Source organism: Plecotus auritus (genome assembly GCF_963455305.1).
Source record: "Plecotus auritus genome assembly, chromosome: 8".
Classification (NCBI taxonomy): Eukaryota; Metazoa; Chordata; class Mammalia; order Chiroptera; family Vespertilionidae; genus Plecotus; species Plecotus auritus.
The window spans coordinates 138,343,563-138,368,285 of record NC_137782.1 but is presented as its reverse complement, the minus strand read 5'-3'; the positions used below and the strand labels follow the sequence as shown (position 1 = coordinate 138,368,285).

Genomic DNA, 24,723 nt, shown 5'->3' with positions numbered 1-24,723 from the left:
TATTTTATTGATTTTAGAGAGGAAGGGAGAGGGAGAGAGAGAAAAACATTTCAATGATGAGAGAGAATCATTGATTGGCTGCCTCCTGCACGTCCCCTACTGGTGATCGAGCCCACACCCAGGCATGTGCCCTCGAACCCGGGACCCTTTAGTTTGCAGGCCAACGTTCTATCTGCTGAGCCAAACCAGCTAGGGCTAACTCTAATTTTTTATTATTGTCAGTTACCTCAGGACATCTAAAAAGCTCATGTTGCAAAATAAAGAACAAACCTTGTCCACAGTAAACACAGGTTCTTGACAAAAATGCACATATAGATCTATAGATCTCTTTTGATATGGGGATATCAAAGCTCTCTTTTAGATATGGGGATACCAGCAAAGAGCCATTCCCTTCACCTCTTCTCCCTCCTCCACCATTTCAATGACTGAGTACAGGACTACATGTAGTTCCAAGAGGTGAACTAACAAACTCCAGAACACAGTCCTTCCTAAAAACTAACAAATGAGCATTTAAAAGGTATTATTTTATACCTCTACTTTTAATATACTTTGGGCATTAGTACTTGTTTATTCTTGAATATATAGCAATATATTATTTTTAAATTTTAAAATGAAAAAAAATTTTAATTGAATTTATTTGGGTGACGTTGGTTAATAAGATTATATAGGTTTCAGGTATACAGTTCTATAATACATTATCTGTGTATTGTATTGTGTGTTCACCATCCCAATCTATAGCAATATTAAGTAAAATGCACACATGTAGTAATGGCTAGACAATCTGAACTTATCTAAAGACTCATGGGCACAGAACCTTTCTGTACTTCCTTTCCTCTCCCCATCCCTATCACCCTGTGAACAGTCAGCATAATCTCTAACACATCAAGTTTAACAGTACAACCATACCTATGAGTTAACAGAAAAAAACACTTAAAGGGTATTAATTTTAACTCTACTTTTAACGTGTTGTGTACTTTTTTAAAAACTATATTTGGTCTCGAGAGGTGCTGTATTTTTAAAATATGTTTTTATTGATTTCACAGTGGAAGGGAGAGGGAGAAGACAGAAACATCAGTGATAAGAGAGAATCATTGATCAGCTGCCTCCTGCATGCCCCCTACTGGGGATTGAGACCGCAACCAGGGCATATGACCTTGACTGGAATCAAACCTAGGACCCTTCAGTCTGCAGGCTGATGTTCTATCCACTGAGCCAGACCAGCTAGGGCTCCAAATTGTTTTTTGAACAGAAAGAGCAAACAGTAAACAGAACAGGAACTGGACGTGTATTTAGAATGTGATGCTGGCTTGTTTCTGCCTTTTGACTTTCTGAAGCGGTAGGTAACAACGTCAGCTCCTGGAAAACAACTCTGTCTTCTGCTCCCTTTAAAAAAACAAATGTCTGAAAATTTTCTTTTGATCATGTATATCTCTTGATATGAAAACATGCATTTAATTTTCTTCATAATAACTAATATCATTGAAACACATTACGGTTCCTTTTTAAAAAAATTAAATGTATTTAATTTTTTAGAGTAGTTTTGAGTTCACAGCAAATTGAGCAGAAGAATACAGAATTCTCACACACTCCCTGCTCCTACATATGCACAGCCTCCCCCATTCTCAACATCCTGGTCCAGAGGTACATCTTATATAATAAAAGCCTAATATGCTAAATGTCTGGTCGTCTGTTCAATCAATCAAAGCGTAATATGCTAATGATATGCTAAGGCTGCTCAACCACTTGCTATGACGTGCAGTGACCACCAGGGGGCAGACGCTCCGACCAGTAGGTTAGCTTGCAGATGGGGTTCGGCCAATCAGGACTGAGCGATATGGGCTGGACATGCCCAAGAGCCCTCCCGCGGTCCCTCCCCAGCAGGCCAACCCCCCGTGTCCCTCCCTGGCCTCTATTGTGCGCCGGTGGGGTCCCTCAGCCTGGCCTGCACCTCTTGCAATCCGGGATCCCTCGGGGGATGTGGGAGAGCTGATTTTGGCCCAATCCTGCTCAACCCAGGAGCTGCCCCCTGGTGGTCAGTGCACTCCCACAGGGGGAGCAAGGCTCAGCCAGAAGTCGGGCTCACAGCTGGGGAGCGCAGTGGTGGTGGCGGGAGCCTCTCTTGCCTCCGCGGCAGCGCTAAGGATGTCCGACTGCGAGAGGGCACAGGCTGGGCTGAGAGATGTCCCCCCCACGCCCCGAGTGCATGAATTTTGTGCACTGGGCCTCTAGTTTATTATAATAGGTGAACCTATATTGACACATCATTATCGCCCAGAGACCTTAGTTTGCATTAGGGCTCACTTTGTGTTGTACATACTGTGGGTTTTGAAAAATGTGCAATGACATGTTTCTAGCATTGTAGTATAATACAGATTGATTTCACTGTCTTAAAAATACTGTGTTTCATCTATTCATCTCTCCATCCCTCTTCTCCCTTGGCAATCACTGATCTTTTTATTGTCTTTATGGTTTGCCTTTTCCAAAATGTTATATAATTGGAATCGTAGAGTATGTAGCCTTTTCAGATGCGGTTCTTTCACTTAGTAATATGCTTTAAGATTCCTCTATGTCTTTTCATGGTTTGATAGCTTATTTCTTTTTAGTACTGAGTAATATTGTATGGCTGTACCACAGTTCATCTATCCATTCACCAACTGAAGGACTTCTTGTTTGATTCCAAGTTTTGGTAAATATGAATGAAACTACTATAAAACATCCATGTGCAGGTTTTTGTGTGGACATCTCATTTGGGTAAATATCAAGAAATGCAATTGCTGGATTGTATGGTAAGAGTATGTTTAGTTGTGAGAAATCACTAACCTCTCTTCCAAAGAGGTGGTACTATTTTGCATTTCCACCAGCAGTGAATGGGAGCTCTTGTTGCTCCACATACTTGCCAGCATTTGATGTGTTGGTGTTCTGAGTTTTGTCCATTTTAATAGGTAGATGCATTGCTGTTACTTTTTGATTTGATTATTTATTTCTGAAAGTCTTAGGGACTGCTTGGTTGTATAAGCAGTAACTACCTTTCAGGACAGTGTTACTACCTTTCAGGACATAGACACTATATTTACCCAGGATAGAATCTAATTGCAATTGCCAGTCTTGAGTTGTGTCTAAATTTTTATATTTCTTTTTATTAAAAATATGTTCTTATTGCCCTAACCGGTTTGGCTCAGTGGATAGAGCGTTGGCCTGCGGACTGAAGGGTCCCAGGTTCGATTCCGGTGAAGGGCATGTACCTTGGTTGCGGGCACATCCCCAGTAGGGGGTGTGCAGGAGGCAGCTGATCGATGTCCCTCTCTCATCGATGTTTCTAACTCTTTATCCCTCTCCTTTCCTTTCTGTAAAAAATGAATAAAATATATCAAAAAAATATGTTCTTATTTATTTTATTTTATTTTTTAAAATATATTTTATTGATTTTTACGGAGAGGAAGGGAGAGGGATAGAGAGTTAGAAACATTGATGAGAGAGGAACATCAATCAGCTGCCTCCTGCACAATCCCTACTGGGGATCGAGCCCGCAACAAAGGTACATGCCCTTGACCAGAATCAAACCTGAAACCTTTCAGTCTGAGGGCCAATGCCAAACCAGTTAGGGCTGTTCTTATTGATTTTAGAGAGAAAGAAAGGGAGAGGGATAGAAACATCTATTAGAAACATTGATGGGTTGCCTCCTGCACATCCCCTACTAGGGACGGAGCCTGAAACCTGGGCATGTGTCCTGACTGGGAATTGAACTGGAGACCTCTTGGTTCATGGGACGACACTGAACCACTGAACCACACTGGCTGGGCAAAAGTTTATATTTCTTTAAAATACACCTATATGATGATTAAAACCATGATCACAAATCACGTATGCATATATACAAGAGCTAGAAGGAAATTTTAAAAAGTGATATGTTGACCTACCTTTTTTTTTTTTAATAGAGTTACAATGTTTGTGTTAAGTTTGAATAGTTTACCTTTTAGGATGTGTTTTATTATTTATTTAAACTGTTAAAATTTTTGTGGTTTTATTGTATCACTAGAGGCCCGATGCATTAAATTCATGCAAGGGTAGGCCTATGCAGCTGCAGCGGCTGCCTGGATCCCTCCCTCCCAGCAGTGGCGGCTTCCTCGATCCTGCAGCTGCAGCCCCGGCTTCGTCTGGAAGGATGTTCAGTCTAATTAGCATATTATGCTTTTATTATTATAGATGAGGCATTGAAACATCTGAACAAATTAATATCTGGGCTGTGAGGCAGCTGCTTTCTCCTTCACTTTGCTGGGTTATTAGAGCAACTTGTCAGTAGATTAAAAAACCAAACAACTTTTTGCATTACTTAAATCTTTCCAAGGCGTGCACTGGTACAATACAAACTTCTCCTGTCAAATGTAACTAGTCTAGCATCCAAGCATCATGCACACTGTACACTGCACCCATTCCTACCATGATGCTGCTCTGTCGTGTATGATATTTGGAGTGTCTGGAGGAGCGTGAATAGTACCCAGAAAAGAAGGGAGGAGGAAACAGCATGAGTGCATGCCTGGGAGGAGGTCAGCTGAAGTTGTGCAGGGCAAGTCTGAAACAAGTCATTGGTGTAAACCCAAGCATCCTTGGTGTTCTTTTAGAAACATCCGTTGGGACTCCATGATGGGCTTCTTTGGCCTTAACTTGGCCCACAACCATGCTGATGATGCAGCTATCTGGCATGGGCTGATGGTCCTACACTGTGATGCTGTGCTGGATTTTCTGGAATGGATGGCTAGACAACTTCTCTGCAAGGCAGCTTTACCCTGGAATTGCTGTCCTTCCCATGTAAGGCATGATGCATCAATGTAAATTGTGCCTAGTTGGGTTCTTTCCTATCAAATAATTGGTAGTCATGTTGAATGAAGCTAAATCTAATCTGCTCCCATATTGTCTTGTCTTCTATTCTGGAGCGTTGCCGGGAGTCTTGTTCCAGCATCTAGAAGGGTTCAGGAATCTGGAGAAGGGGCTGCTGTAAATTCTTAAAGAGTCTAGAGACGAGACATAATTTTGGAAGGCATTTTGGGGGGCCAGAGGAGACTTAGCTAAAGGAACCAAGTTCTTCTGTCTCTCTGGACCACTTGCTTTTTCTTAACACAAATTGTCCTACAGCAAAGTAGATATACATCAAAATCACGGTTTAGTATACAGAATCCATTGTCAGATTGGGGGAACTGCCTACGGCTGTTCAGGTGTTTGGCCAGTAGGAGGCAATAACATGCAGATAGAAATGCCCTGAGCTGTCTGGCAGCAAGCAATCATCTATGCAAATCTTTAGGTGTGGGGAAATGCCCTTAGCCATTTCCAGCAGGCAATCCTCAAGGTTCCATCAACCTTTTGATGAAACTTCTTGCATTTTTTTAAATAAATCTTTATTGTTCAGATTATTACAATTGTTCCTCCTTTTTCCCCCCATAGCTCCCCTCCACCCGGTTCCCACCCCACCCTCTTCCCTTACTCCCTCCCCACTGTCCTCATCCATAGGTGTACGATTTTTATCCAGTCTTTTCCCGCACCCTCTACACCCCTTTCCCCCGAAATTGTCAGGCCACTCCCTTTCTATGCCCCTGATTCTATTATATTCACCAGTTTATTCTGTTCATCAGATTTTTTATTCACTTTTTAGATTCACTTGTTGATAGATACGCATTTGTTGTTCATAATTTTTATCTTTACCTTTTTCTTCTTCTTCCTCTTCTTAAAGAATACCTTTCAGCATTTCATATAATACTGGTTTGGCGGTGATGAACTCCTTTAGCTTTTTCTTGTCTGTGAAGCTCTTTATCTGCCCTTCAATTCTGAATGATAGCTTTGCTGGGTAGAGTAATCTTGGTTGTAGGTTCTTGCTATTCATCACTTTGAATATTTCTTGCCACTCCCGTCTGGCCTGCATAGTTTCTGTTGAGAAATCAGCTGACAGTTGTATGGGTGCTCCCTTGTAGGTAGGTAACTTTTTCTCTTGCTGCTTTTAATGTTCTCTCTTTGTCTTTTGCTCTTGGCATTTTAATTATGATGTGTCTTGGTGTGGTCCTCTTTGGATTCCTTTTGGGATTCTGTGGGCTTCCTGGACTTGTAAGTCTATTTCTTTCACCAGGTGGGGGAAGTTTTCAGTCATTATTTCTTCCAATAGGTTTTCAGTATCTTGCTCTCTCTCTCTCTTCTTCTGGCACCCCCATAATTCTGATGTTGGTACGCTTGAAGGTGTCCCAGAGGCTCCTTACACTACCTTCATATTTTTGGATTCTTTTTTCTTTTCCGGTTGGGTGTTTTTTAGTTCTTTGTATTTCAAATCTTTGACTTCATTCTTGTGATCCTCTAGTCTGCTGTTGGATCTCTGTATATTATTTTTAATTTCAGTCAGTGTATGCTTAATTTCTAGTTGGTCCTTTTTCATATCCTCAGTGGTCTCGCTAAATTTATCGGCCTTTTCTAGAAAATTCTTGAAAAACCTTATAACCGTGGTTTTGAACTCTATATCCAGTCGTTTGCTTTCCTCCATTTCTTTCATTTGTGATCTGTTTCTTTGTCTCTGCATTTTGGCTGCTTCCCTGAGTTGATAGAGTGGCTTTGTGTGCTAGGTGTCCTATAGGGTCCAGTGGCTCAGCTTCCCCAGTTACCTGAGGTGGATGGACACTCTTGGTGCACCCCTTTGTGGGCTGTGTGCACAGTCTTGTTGTAGTTAAGCCTTGATTATTGTTGGTATCACTGGGAGGAATTGACCTCCAGGCCAGTTGGCTGTGAGGATCAGCTGTGTCTATGGTGGGAGAACTTATGTGCTGGAGACAACCTTATGAGGCAAGACTTGCTTCAGTGGGGCTTTGGTGCTCACTGTGTCTGCCCCCTGAGTGTGTCCCTTATGGATCTGAGGAGTTGTAATCTGGATTGTCCTACTCTGACCCCTGGGTACCCTGGCTCTTGGATCTCCAAGGAGGTGCTAATTTAGCCTCTGCTTGAGGCCACCCAGCAGGAGCTATGGAGAGACCTGCAGATTCCTCTTCTTTGTTTGGGTTTTGGAGGTGCCCAGATGAGGCCCAGCTGTGAAGCAGTGCAAGCTGCTGTTGGGCCTTGGGCTTTCTTTTGGATGCTCTGGTTCTCACTGACTCAGCTGCAGTTTGTTAGGTAAGTTTAGAATTCAAAGGACCAGGCCATTCATATGCAAAAGCCTCTGCACACAGCTTGGATGGGGCGGAGTCTCAGGGTGGAGCAAACAGCAGTGGCTTCGTGGGGCGGGGTCTCAGGGCGGAGCAAACAGCAATGGCTTCCTGTCAGCCCTGCCCTAAGAGCCCCCTGGGTCTCAGTGTCCCGCAGTAATCGCTGCAAGCACCTCTGAGAGAAAGCCGCCCTCGAGTTTCGTCCGCTGCCAGACAGTCCAGTTTCTCCCTGAATGAGTCTGGGTCCCCAGAGTCACCCCTGGAACTGGAGTTCAGAGCAATTGGGAGCTTTTGTCTCCCTCCCGATTGAGAAAGCCAGCCGCGCACTCAGTTGCCAGACCTCTCCGGGCGTGCCTCTGTACCTCTGCCCTTCCGCAGCTCCTGTGAATCGCAGTGTGCTTTTCTCTTCCCTTCTAAGTTGTAGAATTTCCACTCAGCCAGCCTTCCTGTGGTTCTGGATGATGTCCGTTTTGTCTTTTAGTTGTAGTTTTGAAATTGTTGTGCGAGGCAGCGGTTCAGGTGTTTACCTATGCTGCCATTTTGGTTTCTCCGAAACTTCTTGCATTTATGACATGCTGGAATTAGCTTCCTGCAGAGCGTCACCCGGCCTTGTTGAGACCAGAGGGCTGGCACAATGGCGGCAGTGGTAGCTGCAACCAGCCTGGTCTGCCAGGATGTGTTTTATTTATTTATTTATTTATTTATTTATTTTTATTTTTTAAAATATATTTTATTGATTTTTTACAGAAAGGAAGGAAGAGGGATAGAGAGTTAGAAACATCAATGAGAGAGAAACATCGATCAGCTGCCTCTTGCACACCTCCTACTGGGGATGTGCCTGCAACCAAGTTACATGCCCTTGACCGGAATCGAACCTGGGACCCTTCAGTCCGCAGGCTGACGCTCTATCCACTGAGCCAAACCGGTTTTGGCCAGTATGTGTTTTAAATATTTAATATTTGAGTTGATTTTAGTTATAATCTAGACCATTTGTGAAGTCTTTGTGACATATGTTTTTGTTAGATTCACATTTATAAAATTTTTTCTTAAACTTAGTCATTTTTTTACTCTGTGTTTGATTATATTTCACAAATATGACAATTTGAGAAGAAATGGAATGTAGCTTACCATCGATTTTAATGACTTTGAATTTTTAAGACATTAATGATGCCTAAATTACCATACCCATTGGTCTATAATTCAGGTTCTTTAAAAAAAAGAAAAAAATATATATTTATTGATTTCAGAGAGGAAGGGAGAGAGAGATAGAAACATCAATGATGAGAGAGAATCATTGATGGGCTGCCTCCTGCATACCCCACACTGGGGATTGAGCTTGCAACCTGGGCATGTGCCCTGACCGAGAATTGAACGTGACCTCCTGGTTCATAGGTCGACGCTCAACCACTGAGCCATGCTGGACGGGCATAATTCAGGTTGTTCTTGTGCAGGGGCTGGCAAACTACATCCAGCAGGCCACACTATCTATTTTTTTATAACCCATGAGCTAAGAATAGTTTTCAAATTATTTATTTATTTATTTTTAAAAATATATTTTTATTGATTTCAGAGAGGAAGGAAGAGGGAGAGAGAGAGATAGAAACATCCATGATGAGAGAGAATCATGGATCGGATGCCTCCTGCAAGTCCCCCACTGGGGATCGAGCCCACAACCCGGGCATGTGCCCTTGACTGGAATTGAATCTGGGATCTTTCAGTCCGCAGGCCGACTCTCTATCCACTGAGCAAAATCAGCCAGGGCAGTTTTTACACTTTTAAATATGTAACAGCAATGGTAGTACCTTTACAGAAAATTTGCCAGCCTCTGTTTTCTTGAGCATTGTAGGATGATGTCTAGCATCCCTAGTTCCTGCTTACTAGACGCCAGAAGCACTCTAATCACTATGAAACCAAACATTGCTCTCAAGCATTTCTCAAGTGCCTTGATGGGGAGGGTGGGTGGAGGATGGAGAGGATTGCTATCTGGTTGAGAACTCAAAGCCTAGATTATCAGTTTTTAATATTTTATTCCTCTCTGACACACTTAACAGATACATGCATGATGTTGTGTTTGTATTTCCCCCCCTCCCATTCGAGGGAACAGAATTAAAACAAGGGAGGAGGTTGTTAATATAAGGATAACCTTGAAAAACCTTAAATTTATGCTTATAAAAATAAATCTTTACAAACTCCAATACTTTTACTATTACAAATAACATTACTTATAATTTATACCTCATAGAATGTTTCATAACATGCTAACTGATAAATCACTGCAACAAGTAATAGCCAGCTGTTAGAAAGCTTTAAATCGAGAAGTGACAGTATCCTATTGTTATTTTAGATAGATCACTTTGATGGGGTATAGAAGATAGACTTGAGGAGCTACAAGCCTGGTTCAGGTTCATGTTACTGAGGGCCCCTATTAGGTAGTAGGAACAGAGCAGAGGGGACATATTATTAGATAATTATTTCAGATATAAATAACAGAACTTGGTGATTGAAAGGTTATAGGCACCAATTCCTGACCTTTGTTGCCCATTACAATCATTTGGAAAGCTTTTAAACAATACCAATATCTGGGCCTCACTTTAGAATTTCTGTAATGGAGTCTAGGCATTAATATTTTTTTAAATGTACCTCATGCTTCTAATGTTCAGCCAGTATTGAGAACCACTAATTCAAGTTTGGAGGAGAGGGAAGAATCAAGGATAAGTAAGCATCAGGTTGCAAGCTTTGGCTACCAGTATATGGAGGTGGATGTCTTGAACAGTTTCTGTTCCATGGTAGCTATTCAAGCATTTCTTGAATTAGATGAAAATTGATGACTTCGAACTCAAACCAGAATCAGTTCCTCATTTAATTTTTGATTTTTTAAAAAATTTGGATGAATTGACCCCAGTTCAGGATATTATTGACTGGAACCCAACCAAAATAACATCTGTCACAAGTGAAGTTATATCAGAATGGATATTTTGATATGACTTGAGGAAAAGAATGATACAAATCACCTGAACTGCAATATTGTGAAGCAAAGTGCCAGAGGAAATAATTTTACTTAATTTATTGTATATTATATAAATTAATATTTCTATTGAGTAGCATAGCTAGAGATTTTGGGTCCTTATACCTGCTATATAGGCAGATATCCAATAAATGTTTATTGAATTGCAATATGAAATATCTTTAATCAGAAAGATATTGATTATAAAATTTCTCTATATTAATGGAGGAATAAAAGGCAGCATGTTTGTTTTTCAGCCACAGTCCCACTTCCTGTATCTATAGTCTATCTGTACACTGTCTGCTTTTACAATTCCTCTGTTCTTACTGCTACTGCTCAAGTTTAGTCAATACTTTTGGTTCCAAATAATTGGAATACAGTTTAAACTATCCTGAACAGTAAAGGGAGATTTTTGGTGCTATAGAAAGGATGCTGAAATAACACATAGAATTGAAGGAAGTCTGCAGGAACAGGGGATTATAGAACAGGAATATCACTCCATTGGAACCTACTTTCATCTCTGCTTGGCTTCATTCTTTATATTTTGCAATCAGACCTTTGCCAAAAGATCAATGATGGCTGTCTACAACCTAACCTTATATCCTTCTGGTACAATGACACCTAGAGGCAAGACCATTTCTCTTTCTGCTCTAAATTGGGAGATTTATTTGAATCAATCATTACTCCCAAAGAAAGAAGGGTACTATGATTTGTCTGGTTTGGAGCTCATGCCAACTCCAATGGCCAGGAGAGGATAAGGACATACCCAAGAAGATGCAGGGGAGAGCTTGTCCTGAGACCAAATCATTAATCGTCACTGTCCTCTTCAAAGCTTTATTGCCCCAGCCCTCTAATGACTTTCCACTGCAGTTAAGCTGCTTACTGCTCTCAGAACAGCAATGGCATTAAGTTTTGAAATTTATGGAAAAGCACAAAGTAGTATACAGTTTCAGAGTAATGTTATTGTGAATGAGCTATTTGGCTGAAGATAGACTACAAAGCTAAAATAATGATTCATTTAATGAAATTTACTTAGTGCTTATTATGGACAACACATTGTACACTTTTAATATGTTAAACCAAGCCTGGTTATCTAGGCACTGAAATTATGTCATACTTCATCAGAGAGCTAATTAATTTTACTCATTTTATTTTAAAACTAGAGGCCCGGTGCACAGATTCATGCACTGGTGGGGTCCCTCGGCCTGCCTGCGTCCTCTCGCAATCCGGGACTCCTTGGGGGATGCCAGAGAGTCGGTTTCAGACCGATCCCCACAGGCCAGGCCAGCGGACCCCACTGGTGCATGATCAGTGCTAGGGAAGGACATGGGAGGGCTCCAGGGTGTGTCTGGCCCAGTCCCCCAGCAGCAAGCTAACCTACCAGTCAGAGCATCTGCCCCCTGGTGGTCAGTGTGTGTCATAGTGACTGGTCGAACAGTCAAACAAATGGTCAGACACTTAGCATATTAGGCTTTAATTATATAGGATTTTTATTTTATTACTATTTCACCATTATAGTACTGAATTTTAAAAATTAGGTTATAGTTATTGACCTAGAATTTGAATGGCATGAAATTTTTAACAGTATTTTTTCTGATATTTGATATTTGCAAAGGGAATATTTTTTTTTTAAAATATATTTTATTGATTTTTTACAGAGAGGAAGGAAGAGGGATAGAGAGTTAGAAACATCGATGAGAGAGAAACATCGATCAGCTGCCTCTTGCACACCTCCTACTGGGGATGTGCCCGCAACCAAGTTACATGCCCTTGACCGGAATCGAACCTGGGACCCCTCAGTCCGCAGGCTGACGCTCTATCCACTGAGCCAAACCGGTTTTGGCAAGGGAATATTTTTATACTTCTGAAGAGTTTATTCTCATTACTTCACTTGATGACCCTTTTGTGAAACTTATTCATTGATTATGAATCACTCAAAATATGATCTGTAGTTAAGAAGCTACCGTTTTCTAGTTATCTACCAAATTCAAAATTATTACTTTTTCTGTCATTATAGTCTGTTGCATCTGCAGACATGGATTTCAATCAGCTGGAAGCATTCTTGACTGCTCAAACCAAAAAGCAAGGAGGGATCACATCTGATCAAGCTGCTGTCATTTCTAAATTCTGGAAGAGTCATAAGACAAAGATCCGAGAGAGCCTGATGAACCAGAGCCGCTGGGACAATGGGCTTCGGGGCCTAAGCTGGAGAGTTGATGGCAAATCACAGTCGAGGCACTCAGCTCAGATACACACCCCTGTTGCTATAATGGAGCTGGAAATAGGGAAAAGTGGACAGGTGAGTTCAACTTCAATCAGTTTCCCATTTTAAACTATGTTTTCTCTTATATTAGCAATACATTCAAATTTATTTTATGTAATGGTTTTCTTTGTAGAAATAGTGAGAAAATAGTAAAAGAACCTGTTTCTTAGAATCCCACTTCAGAGAGGGAATCATCTAAAAATTTGGATACTTCCAATTGTGTATAGAGTCTGGAAACCAGCCTCAGCGTTCTGGCAGCTATGGCAGAAGAACAAAATGGGGCAATAAGCCCTGGCCGGCATAGCTCAGTGGTTGGAGTGTTGGCCTGTCGGCTGTGAACCAAAGGGTCTTGGGTTTGTTTCTGGTCAAGGGTATGTTTCTGGTCAAGGGTAGGTTCCCTGCCCCGATTGGGGTGTATGCAGGAGACAACCAATTGATGTGGCTCTTTCACATTGATGTTTCTCTCTCTCTCTTTCTTTCTCTCCCCCCCCCCACCTCTTTCCCCCTCCTCCTCCCTTCCACTCTCTCTAAAATCAAAGGAAAAAATATCCTCCAGTGAGGATTGACCAAAAAAAATTTTTTTTTTGAAATTGGGTAATAAGTTGATTGTATCGAAGTTGCCCACTACTCCATTTTAGTTAGATCTCAGAATTCTTAGCATTTGGTCAGAATCTACAAGGCGATGATAGAGATGCTAAATAAAGACCAGGAATTGAGATTAAACAACAAAGAACAAAACTATCTCACCTAGTCGTCTTTATAGGCAGTCAGGTATAGGAGACAATGTATCTTAAGTACTGTAATGTATTTATTGTTCCTAAAGATTCTAATGTGCCATCACTGTCATTGAGCCCACCAGTAATTTTTTTATTTGATCTTGATTATTTACAAAACACTGCTGCTTTTTCCTACAGCCACTATAGCAGATAATTTTAGCATCTACATGGTTTTCCTCGAACTTATTTGGTTTGTGCTCCATTTAACTGCCAGATCAGACTTTTAATGACTTGGTATGTATATCTTTTGGGGGGAAAAAAAGCAGCAACTTGTAATTAGGAAGAGAAAACCCAGATCATTGAATTAGCTAACCAGATTTTTTTTTTCAGATAAATAATGAAATATGTGCTCTGTTACATTCTATAATAGAAATGTATTATTTTCTTCTAATAATGAGAATATTTTTTAGCTGTCAGGTTTCCTCTTATAGTCCCTCTTGAATTTTTTAGGATTTTTCATTGTTTGTAGTTCCCTAATGACTTTGTTTTTAATTTAAAATAGAATTCCTTTTAAAAAATGTAATCTTCTTTAAAATACATATATTTGGGGGATCTTTTATTCAGTTATTATAAAATAATGCGATTGCCTTTGTTGACTTTGATGTGTCTGACCTTAAAGTCCATTCTCTTAACCATTGTGTTATATGGGCTTCCTCCTTTTTTTTTTTTTTTTTTTTTAAAATATATTTTATTGATTTTTTTACAGAGAGGAAGGGAGAGGGATAGAGAGTTAAAAACATCGATGAGAGAGAAACATCGATCAGCTGCCTTCTGCACACCTCCTACTGGGGATGTGCCCGCAACCAAGGTACATGCCCATGACCGGAATCGAACCTGGGACCTTTCAGTCCTCAGGCCGACGCTCTGTCCACTGAGCCAAACCGGTTAGGGCTGGGCTTCCTCCTTTTGTTCCTAGACCAAAAATCTGATAGATTAGCAAGGTACGATAAGTACACTTAGATATTTCACCAATAATTTGTACAGGCTATTCATTTAAAAAATATGTTTTTATTGATTTTAGAGAGAGAGGAAGGGACAGGGAGAGAGAGAGAGAAACATCAATGTGAGAGAAAAACGATTGGCTGCCTCCTGTCTGCACCCCGACTGGGGATCGAACCCACAACAACTTGGGTATGTGCCCTGACTGGGAATTGAACTGGTGAAGTTAAGTTTTGGTTCACAGGATGATGCCCAACCAACTGAGCCACACCAACCAGGGCCAGACTATTCATTTTTTATTATAGCAGTAGTGGTTATTTTATTTTGTCTTAAGTATTTATCATTTGGATAGGATTATGAAAATATACATGTCTAAGATCTTTCTAGAAAGCTTTTATAGTAATTCCTAATATTTCTTGAACTGGGGTTTATAAATAATATGTGCCTTTTGAGTTTAGTAATTTACACACCATCTGAATGTTGGGTATACTGTCACAGAGATTTTTAAATCTAATTTTAAATCTCTATGGTTTTTCTTTGACCTTGTTAGCCAAAGTGGCAAAACGTTTCTTTTTTCACCAGAATGATTTTCATCAAATTAGTTCATCTAAACCACTACAAATGATGTGTTGGCTAGCTCCTAACAAATTTATATTTCCAAACTGGATTTCTCTTCTAAATTTCATTTATATATTTAGACATAAATATATATCTGGAAAACTCTTCTTAAGTGTGAAAAGGAATAAAAAAATGGAATATGCTCCAAACTAAGTTCCTCATATGCCTTCCAAACCTATTCGTCCTGCGTTTTTTCTCATCTCAGTTAGTGGCACCTCCATTCTTCCAGTTTATATCCTTTCTTTTTATCACATCCACATCCAATTCATCATTAAATATTGCTGGGTTTAATTTTAAAATATATCTAAAATTTGACTACCTCTTACTACCACTCATTATGTTTAGATCACTATCACTTCTAAGTTATAATAACATCCTCCTAACTGATCGCTCTGCATCTGCTTTTTAGCTTACTCTCAACACATAGAAGTGTATCAGTAGAATAATTCTGTTAAAGCATAAATGAGAAAATGTATTCATGGTTCTCATCTCACTCTAGTCACTAGAGTCGTGGCTTTCTGTCTCAGCTTAATAGTGCTCTTCCTTACCCAGTCTACTTTAGCTAGACACATATTCTCCTTGCTTATTCTTGGAACATGCCAGGCATGCTTCCTCTTTAGGATCTGTCCATTTGCTATTCCTTTCTCCTAATTGGTCTTCCCCCAGATATCGGCATAGTTAGATTTTCCACTTTCCTGAGATTAAAAAAAATTCACATCAATAAGGTTTTCACTGACCACCTCTCTAAAGGTTTAGTTCTCCACTTACTGCTTTATTTTTAAAAAATGTTATTGAGCTATACTTTTCATACAGTAAACTGTATCCCTTTGAATTGTCCAATGTGAAATCACCGCGACAGTCAAGAGACAGTGTCTGTCACCCCTTGAAAGTTTCCTTATGTCCTCTCTTCACTCCAATTTCTTTGCTACCACTAATCTACCTTTTGTTATCATCATAGATTAATTTTCTTCTGCTTTATTTTTTCTGTATGTCACTTATTACTACCTAGCTTGCTATATACAGTTGACCCTTGAACAGCAGATTTGAACTGCGTGGGTCCACTTATACATGGATTTTTTTTTTTTTTCCCAGTAAATTTACAGTCGGCCTTCCATATCCCTGAGTTTTGCATCTGTGGTTGGGACTCTTTGCATGTGAAGGGTTGTGGACATTGTTCTACATCATCTATATATATAAAAGTCTAAGTGACTATTATGACTGGACGACTGGCCAGTAGCTATGACATGCACTGACCATCAGGGGGCAGAAGCTCAATGCAGGAGCTACCCCCTGGTGGTCAGTGTGCTCCCACAGCCAACCTCTTGAGGCCGGCCAACCTCCTGCAGCCCCTCCCCTTGGCTAGCCTGCGGGCCCCTCCCTCTGGCTGACCCGCCAACCTCACGTGGCCCCTCCCCCCAGGCCTGCCCCCATCGGCCCAGGCTGGGATGGGCTAGCTGGCCAACCTCCCGCGGTCCCTTCTCTGGGCCTGCCTACCCCAATCGGCCCTGATGGGGCAGCCCCTTCCCCTGGCTGGCCGCCCCGATCGGGGCCAATTGGGGTGGGTCAGCCGGCCAACATTCCACAGTCCCTCCCCCTGGCTGGCCTGCCCCAATTGGCCCCGGGCCCCGATCGGGGCAGGGGATAGCCATGATTGTTCCCGATCACTGGCCAGGCTGAGGGACCCCACCCGTGCACAACTTCGTGCACCGGGCCTCTAATACTTCAATAAAAAGATTTAAAGAGGGAGAGAAAGATATGTGTCTTTGCAAACTTGTTGACTCTTTGAGAACAGGGCTTTGGCACTGCTGAAGTCCTTATTAGCTTCTGACTAGTAACCTGCCAACAGGCAGCCCCTGGTTTTGGACTTCTTTCAGATTTTTGCTGTTCCGGCTCTCTGGTTCTATTCTTGTGGACAGATGGGGGTGATTGAGAAGAAGCCAGGAAACCAAGCCTTTAGAGGAGTTGGAAACGATTTTTGGATGTCAGTGCTTTTTGCTAAACTCAGGGTGACAGTGTATCTTGCCCAGCAATGTTGAAACTGCTTGTGTTTGTCTAGTATTTGTGTACTAGTTGGTTGGCTGTGGGCTGCATTCCATGCCACTGCTCTGCTACCAAGGTGCACATAGAAGGCCTCTGCCTCGAGCCTATTTTTAGCATTTGTTCTTTATTGTGTGTATAAAATATATATACATAAAATTTACCATTTAATCATTTTAAGTGTACAGTTGAATTAAGTACATTCACAGTGTTGTGTAAACATCATTGCTCTCAATTTCCAGAACTTTTTCATCATCTCAAACAGGAACTCTGTACCCATTAACCAGTAACTCCCCTTCTCCCCCTTTTTCTGGCCTCTGGTAACTTCTGTCTATTTTGTGTGTCTGAATTTGCCTAATCTGGGTACCTCATATAAGTGGACTCATACAATATTTGCTCTCTTGTGTCTGGCTTATTTTGCATAGCATAATGTCTTAAAATTTATCCATGTTGTAGCACGTGTCAGAATTTCATTCCTTTGAAAGGCTGAATCACATTCTGTTATGTTTATACTAGATGCCCGATACACATAATTCGTGCAAGGGGCTCGGCCCTTGTGGCCCTGGCTGCCTCGGCCCTCGCAGCCCTCGTTTCATCTGGAAGGTCGTCTGAATGGTCGTTTGGTTGTCCAGTCTAATTAGCATATTAGCTCTTTATTATATAGGAATATATATTTACATACATACATTTTATTTATCCATTAATATGTTGATGGACATTTGCGTTGTTTCCACCTTTTGACAATTGTGAATAATGTTATTGTCCACACGAATGTACACATATCTGTTTGAGAATCTGCTTTTCATTCTTTTGCGTGTATACCTAGGAGTGGAGTTGTTGAATCATATGGTAATTCTATGTTTAATTTTTTGAAAAACTGCCAAACTATTTTCCACAGTGGCTTTGCCCTTTTACATTCTTTCTGATAATGCACAAGGGTTCCAGTTTTTGCACATTTCATCAACATTTGTTATTTTCTCTCTGTGTGTTTATAAATTGCATTCCTAATGGTTGTGAAGTGATATCTCATTGTGGTTTTGAGTTACATTCCCTAATGATTAGTGATGTTGAGCATCTTTTCATGTGTTTATTGGCCTTTAAAATTTTTTATTTTTATTTTTTAAATATCTTTATTGTTGAGAGTATTACAGATGCCCCCTTTTATCCCACTCCACCCGGTTCCAGCCCTGCCCCAGGCCTTCACCACCCTATTGTTTGTGTCCATAGGTAATGCATATCTATATATATAAAAGCCCAGTGACCAGAACAGTGGAACGACCAGAATTACCGATGGCTATGATGCGCACTGCGACAGCCAACCAGCCTGATCTGGACCCCAGTCGCTCCCCACCCCCCTGGCCAGCCCAGCCCCTGATCAGCCCCCAACACCCTGATCAGGGGAGGGGCTGGCCGCCTGGCCAACCATCTGTGGCCCCTCCCCCCAACTGGCCCAGTCCGATGGGCCCCCATCAGGTCGGGCCGACCAGGCCTCTAGTATGCATATAAGATCTTTGGTTAATCTCTTCCCTACCCTCCTCCTTCCTTCCCTCTGCGATTCATTAGTCTGGTCCATGTTCCACCTTCTATTTTATTCATCAGTTTATTTTGTTCATCACCTTTCTGAGGTTCTAACAAAAAATTTTATAGCTATGCTCTCAACCTCATCTTTTAGACCTCATTTCCATGGCTAATGCCTTGGAAAGTTCTAAGGCTTTGACCTTTCCTTAGAATTCATTTCTTGCTTTAAAATTGTTTGCATCTGTAGAGACAGAGACTCTTTCAAAACCAATCATTCTGGCTCCTTTTTAATGAATTGTTCTTGAGATGTTTATTAGGTATTTGGAAATTTGGGTCTGGATTTCAGTGGTATAGACTTGGCAAAAAGAGAGGTAAAAGAGTCGTGAGCATTTGTTCAGTGGTCATTGATTCAAAATATTGAGGAGCAGAAGGAAGGCCGAGAATGGAACTTTGAGAAATGTGGGCCTTTAATGGGCAAGTGAATAAAAACTCTGTGAGGGAGGCAAGGTTGGATGGGGTCAGTGGTGGATTAGAGAAATGAAGAGTACAGGAACAGAGAAGAATTGACAGTGGCACTGCCTCACTTACTTTACATACTGGGTGTGATGGAAAGTTTTTCAGTTTCCTCTTCATTATAAACTCTTTGAGTCAAATACATTAATACCTTTTATATCATAAAGTTTATCACATTAGCCTTTTTATTAAGGTGAGGGATGAAAACATCACCATAGAAGCAAAGTTGAAGGATATATCTAATATCTGTATAGTTTGCCCTCTATGGCCATAGAGTTAAGTGCAGAAATAAATTCCATAGAAAGGAATGCTAAATGCTTCAAGTCATGCATACTTCACAAAAAAGTGGTTGTTGGAGAGGGGCTTAGTAAAGGGTAAAGGGTGTCAAATATGTGGTGATGGAAGATTTGACTGGGTGGTGGGCACACAGTGCAATGTACAGATAACATATCATAGAATTGTACACTTGAAACCTATATACTCTTTTTTTTTTAAATGTTATCTTCTTTTATTTTATTTTTTTAAAATATATTTTATTGATTTTTTTTACAGAGAGGAAGGGAGAGGAATAGACAGTTAGAAACATCGATGAGAGAGAAACATCGATCAGCTGCCTCCTGCACACCCCTTACTGGGGATGTACCCGCAACCAAGGTACATGCCCTTGACTGGAATCAAACCTGGGACCCTTTAGCCCGCAGTCCGACGCTCTATCCACTGAGCCAAACCGATCAGGGCGAAACCTATATACTCTTTAAAAATTTTTTTATTTACTGATTTGAGAGAGAGAGAGAGAGAGAGAGAGAGAAAGAGAAACATTGATTTGTTGTTCCACTTATTTTTGCTTTCATTAGCTGCTTTTTGTATGTACCCTGGCAGGAGAAAGAACCATCAACCTTGACGTATCAGAGGGACTCTCTATATTCAACTGAGCTACCCAGCCAGGGCCTGATGCTTTTTATAGATGCAGTCTCTCATTGTTTGGTAGTTTTCTCTATACACTCTTTTTTTTCAGTTTAACAAATTATTCATAATTTAGGAGCTCAAAAACAAAAGCTTACTTTATATTTATCATACTTTGATCCTTTTTTTGGTTTAATTTATTTTATTTTTTTAATTGTTTGAAGTATTACAAATAGTAGTACATATGTCTCCTTTTTTTTTTCCCCATTGACCTCCCCCTGGCCTCCCCTACCCCCCAGTACATGCCTTTACCTGTCCCCCCCGTGTCTTGTATCCACTGGTTATGCTTATATGCATGCGTACATATGCGTATCTATACACTCTTAATCATCTCCACCCTGGTTCTCCTCCAAACTTAAAGTTTATTTTCAAAGGTAAATTAAGTTTGAAGTTTGCTTTCTATTTGGCACGTGGGAATAATAAACTTGACCTGCTGGTTAATTACTGCTCAAACCCTGGAAAGTTTGTGCTGGTATTAAAAAAAAAAAAAAAAAAAGCCCGACCGGTATAGCTCAGGGGTTGAGTGTGGACCTATGAACCAGGAGGTCATGGTTCGATTCCTGGTCGGGCATATGCCCAGGTTGTGGGCTCAATCCCCGGTTGGGGGCATGCAGGAGGCAGCCAATCAATGATTCTCTCTTATCACTAATGTTTCTCGCTCTCTCCCTACTCTCTGAAATAAAAAAAATAACAAAAAAACACATATTAATAAACCAAAAAGACTTCTTTGTTTTGTGAGCCTTGTGTGTATGCCTATGGCAGGGGTGAGGAACATTTTTCTGCCAAGGGCTATTTGTATATTTATAACATCATTCTTGGGCCATACAAAATTATCAACTTAAAAATTAGCCTGCTATATTTGGTTAAACATTTCATTAATTTACCCCTAATGCCTTGGCAGGGCCAGACCAAATGATTTCTGGGGCCTTAATGCGGCCTTCGAGCAGGATATTCCCCACCCGTGGCCTATGGCAATAGTCCTTTAACAGAAGCACACAGTGTAGTGATATTATAATGGTTTACTCTGGTGGGTGTGGACAGGAAGTTTATGCTTTACTCAGTACACTTATTTATGTTTTTAAATCAAGTTCTGTTGCCTCTGCTTCTGTTTTAGATGTTAGTCCATCAACAGCATATGCTGTTCACTATTTACATTTCAGAAATTGCTCAGAAACCTTGACTTGATCTTTTACTTTTGCCAGCTGTTTCTCCATATTAGTGTTCCTAGAGCCTGTGACTGCTCTGGAGAGATTTGGCTGGCTCTTCTCTTGGCACTGCCCCCCACCCTGCTTTATTTAACTAGAATAGCTCATAAGATGTCATCCATGTAAGATTTTATTTAAATTTTATTTGAAGAAAGGTGTCTGTATTTAACTTTGGAAATAAATGGCTTAGCTAATGTTTTTATGTCAGAAATGTAAGTGAGGGGTAGTATTACCAAAGAAATGAAATACTTTCCCCTTCCTATCATAGTACACAGTGCATAGGAGTAGATCATTAATTAGTATAAATCTTTTGTGGTCAAGACCTTTGGAATGGTACATTGGGATGTAATTTTTACTTTCTTCAGTTTATATTTGTGACTGTTGAAGGGGCTTAGAACAGGCCTCCCTAAGATGTGCCACTTTGGTATGTGAATTATTTTGAGCTGAAGGTAATTGAGACTCTGTGAGCTCACAAGAAACTTTTGCTTCTCCCTTAAAGAATTTAAATTGGGGCACTTGCCTAGCCAGTGTGGGTCAGTGGTTGAGTGTTGACCTGTGAGCCAGGAAGTCATGGTTCAATTCCTAGTCAGGGTACATGCCTGGGTTGCAGGCTCAATCTCCAGTAGAGGGCGTGCAGGAGGCAGCTGCTCAATGATTGATGTTTCTTTCTTTCTTTTTTTTTTTTTTTAATATATTTTATTGATTTTTTACAGAGAGGAAGGGAGAGAGATAGAGAGTTAGAAACATCGATCAGCTGCCTCCTGCACACTCCTTACTGGGTATGTGCCCGCAACCAAGGTACATGCCCTTGACCGGAATCGAACCTGGGACCCTTGGGTCCGCAGGCAGACGCTCTATCCACTGAGCCAAACCGGTTAGGGCTGATTGATGTTTCTATCTCTCCCTCTCCCTTCCTCTCTGAAATTAATGAAAAATGTATCCTATATAATGAAAGGCTAATATGCAAATTGTCCTCTTGGGAGTTCGACCGACTGGGAGTTCGACCGCTTACTATGACGTGCGCTGACCACCAGGGGGTGGCACGGAACAAAGGAAGGCCCAGGCTGGTAGCTGGCAGCCAGGGGAAAGGAAGGCCCCAATCGGCCCTGATTGCTGGCCAGGCCTAGGGACCCTACCTGTTCACGAATTTTGTGCACTGGGTCTCTCGTGTATATATATAAATTGGGGGACTTGCCCATAATAAGAGTTACCACCAGAAATAAGTTTTTATGACCTCTCTATAAGGCATGGCAAGTTTCTAGTTAATGAACGTATGATCTTATTGTCTTGAGGATTATCTTTCTACCCTCTGATGTCCCAAGGTGCCTTACTTCATCCTTAGTTCACAATGTCATATATACCTCATTTTCCCTTTCTGTCTCTGAATCTCTCATATGTGGGGGTCTCTGTGTCTTTTTGAGGAGTTCCTATATGTATATATGTAATTACATTTAGTTATAATCTCGTTAATATCATCTGTCTGTGTAGTTTAATTATTAGACCAGCTGAAAGAACCTAAAGGAAAGTGTCTTCTTCCCACACTATAAAAATCTCAGATATGGTTGCTATGAGAGATGTTATTAGTTATTACTCTTATTCATACAGGGTGCCCCCCAAAATGTGTACACACTTTGGCTTCCATTATTAATTCCAATGGGTTAAATCTGAAAAGAAAGCAACATCAATTGAGCTATCAGCTATTAAAGTGTGTATACATTTTTGGGGGACACCCTGTATTTAGGTAAGAATTTAACTTTATGGGTTTCCCATAGGGACTGATTTAGAGAGATGACCTTTGGTGGTGGTGTTTTACACTATGTTCCTTGGAGTCATGATGATCCCTAGAAATGCCTCCAAGTTTATCACAGGGGTGGTGTAAGGGAGGTAGAGGTAGAGCTTAGGTATAGAGGGCTCTGGCTTCAACATTATTTCAGTCAGTGGAACTGCAACTTTATCTATCAATTTGTGGGTTTCCACAAAAGATTTAGTTTGAAAGAGGATTCTGGGCTAAAATTTGAAACAACCAGGTTAGTAGAAAGATCTAGGAGTTAGGAAACCTAGGATGCAGTTCTGCTTATCCCATTTATACTAGTTTTGTAGCATTAAGCAAGTAATTTTAACTTACCTTTCTCAGTTTTTCATATGTAAAATAGAACTAATCCTGTCTACCTCTAGAAGTGTTTTCAGATAGTGGTTTAAAAACTGATGAATCAAAAAGTATACTAAGTATACCTGGCTGGTGTGACTCAGTTGGTTGTGCATTGTCCCATGCACCAAAAAGTCCCTGGTTTGTTTCCCAGTCAGGGCACATGCCCAAGTTGCAGGCTCAATCCCCAGGAGAGGGCGTTCAGTAGGCAGCCAATTTATGTTTCTGTCTCTCCCTCTCCCTTCCTTTCTCTCTCCAAAATCAATAAAAACATTTTTAATTTAAAAAAGTGTAATAAAGGTACTATTAACAATAGCAGCAATTCCCAGTAATAGGAATTCAAAATAGAGTTGAATTTTGCTGTAGACTTTTTCAATAATAACTATGGCCCTGACTGGTTTGGCTCAGTGGATAGAGCATCGGCCTGCTGACTCAGGAGTCCTGGGTTCGATTCTGGTCAAGGGCATGTACCTTGGTTGCAGGCACATCCCTAGTAGGGGTGTGCAGGAGGCAGCTGATTGATGTTTCTCTCTCATCGATGTTTCTAACTCTCCCTCTCCCTTCCTCTCTGTAAAAAATCAATAAAATATGTAAAAAAAAAATAATAACTATGGACTTTCCTTTTCCAATTTTCTGTCATCTAGGGTATTTTTATCTCTTCTTTAAGAAAAAAGTTTTGTTGGCAAACTTCCTTAAAATTGATTTCTAGTGGGAAACAATGACTTTATAAACATATACATACACACATACATATATAAACAAATGTATGTGTGTATATCTTAAAAAAATGTATATTTATTTTTTTTCACAGTTTCTAAGAATATAAGTAGATAAATGAAGCTTAGCTTAGAAAAACTTTAACTATCCCTGCATTCCCAAGAGGAAAAATCCACGATGCTTGAATTTATTTTTAGTCTTTGAAGGGCCAAAAAGTTGTGCCTGAAATTTGTGTTAGCACATTTCTGAATCTGATGTTAAGTTACTCTGCTCAGTTGTGTTGATGCCATTTCTTTCTTCTTTCCTTCAAGCAGGGAATACAAGCTCCATGTTTTCTTTAGGAAACCACACCTATCCTATGTATTTATTTAAATTTCATAGCCTGTGAAATCATAGGAACAAACATAAAGAATAGATCGCCTGAGCTTTTCTCTTTTACTTGATGGAGTATTAGAATGGCTTCTGTTTAAGAAATTGCTTAGCCAATTTGATGTAAAGAGAGGAAGTGAGATTAGCATTATAGGGTTAGGTGGTACTTGCTAATTATCCACCTCTTGCACTGCATATGCATTTTAAATATTAGAAGAATTAAGGTACTCCTTGCATCACACCACTAGAGTTGGACAGCCCAAGTTACAGTTTTGAGAATAGCTGGCCAGTTTCTGGTAGGTAGTTATGGACATATAGGAAAGCACAGTTCTATCTATATATATAAAAGGTTAATATGGAAAGTGTGCCCTCAGGAGTTCAACCATGAGACCAGGAGTTTTATTGCTCGCTATGATGTGTGCTGACCACCAGGGGGTGGCGCGGAACATGGTGGGCGACCAGCGGCAGCAGCGGGGCGCTGAGGGA

General features: G+C 40.7%; 1 protein-coding gene and 1 pseudogene across 6 annotated transcripts in view; one reads left to right on the top strand and one right to left on the bottom strand.

Moving 5' to 3' along the window:
- COMMD1 (copper metabolism domain containing 1) overlaps window positions 1-24,723 on the top strand; it is a 194,538-nt gene that overhangs the window by 16,174 nt on the left and 153,641 nt on the right. For all 5 annotated transcript variants that reach the window (XR_013961516.1, XR_013961517.1, XM_080686028.1 and 2 more), the window contains exon 2: window positions 12,191-12,472. Coding sequence is in view for 3 of the 5 variants with exons in the window: in XM_080686028.1 (XP_080542154.1) it covers window positions 12,191-12,472 (282 nt within the window). In the remaining 2 variants the exon portion in view is untranslated. The remainder of the gene's footprint in view (window positions 1-12,190; window positions 12,473-24,723) is intronic.
- On the bottom strand, window positions 4,546-4,957 carry LOC308255863 (nuclear transport factor 2-like; annotated as a pseudogene). Its single transcript has one exon. The product of its transcript is annotated as a nuclear transport factor 2-like (transcript).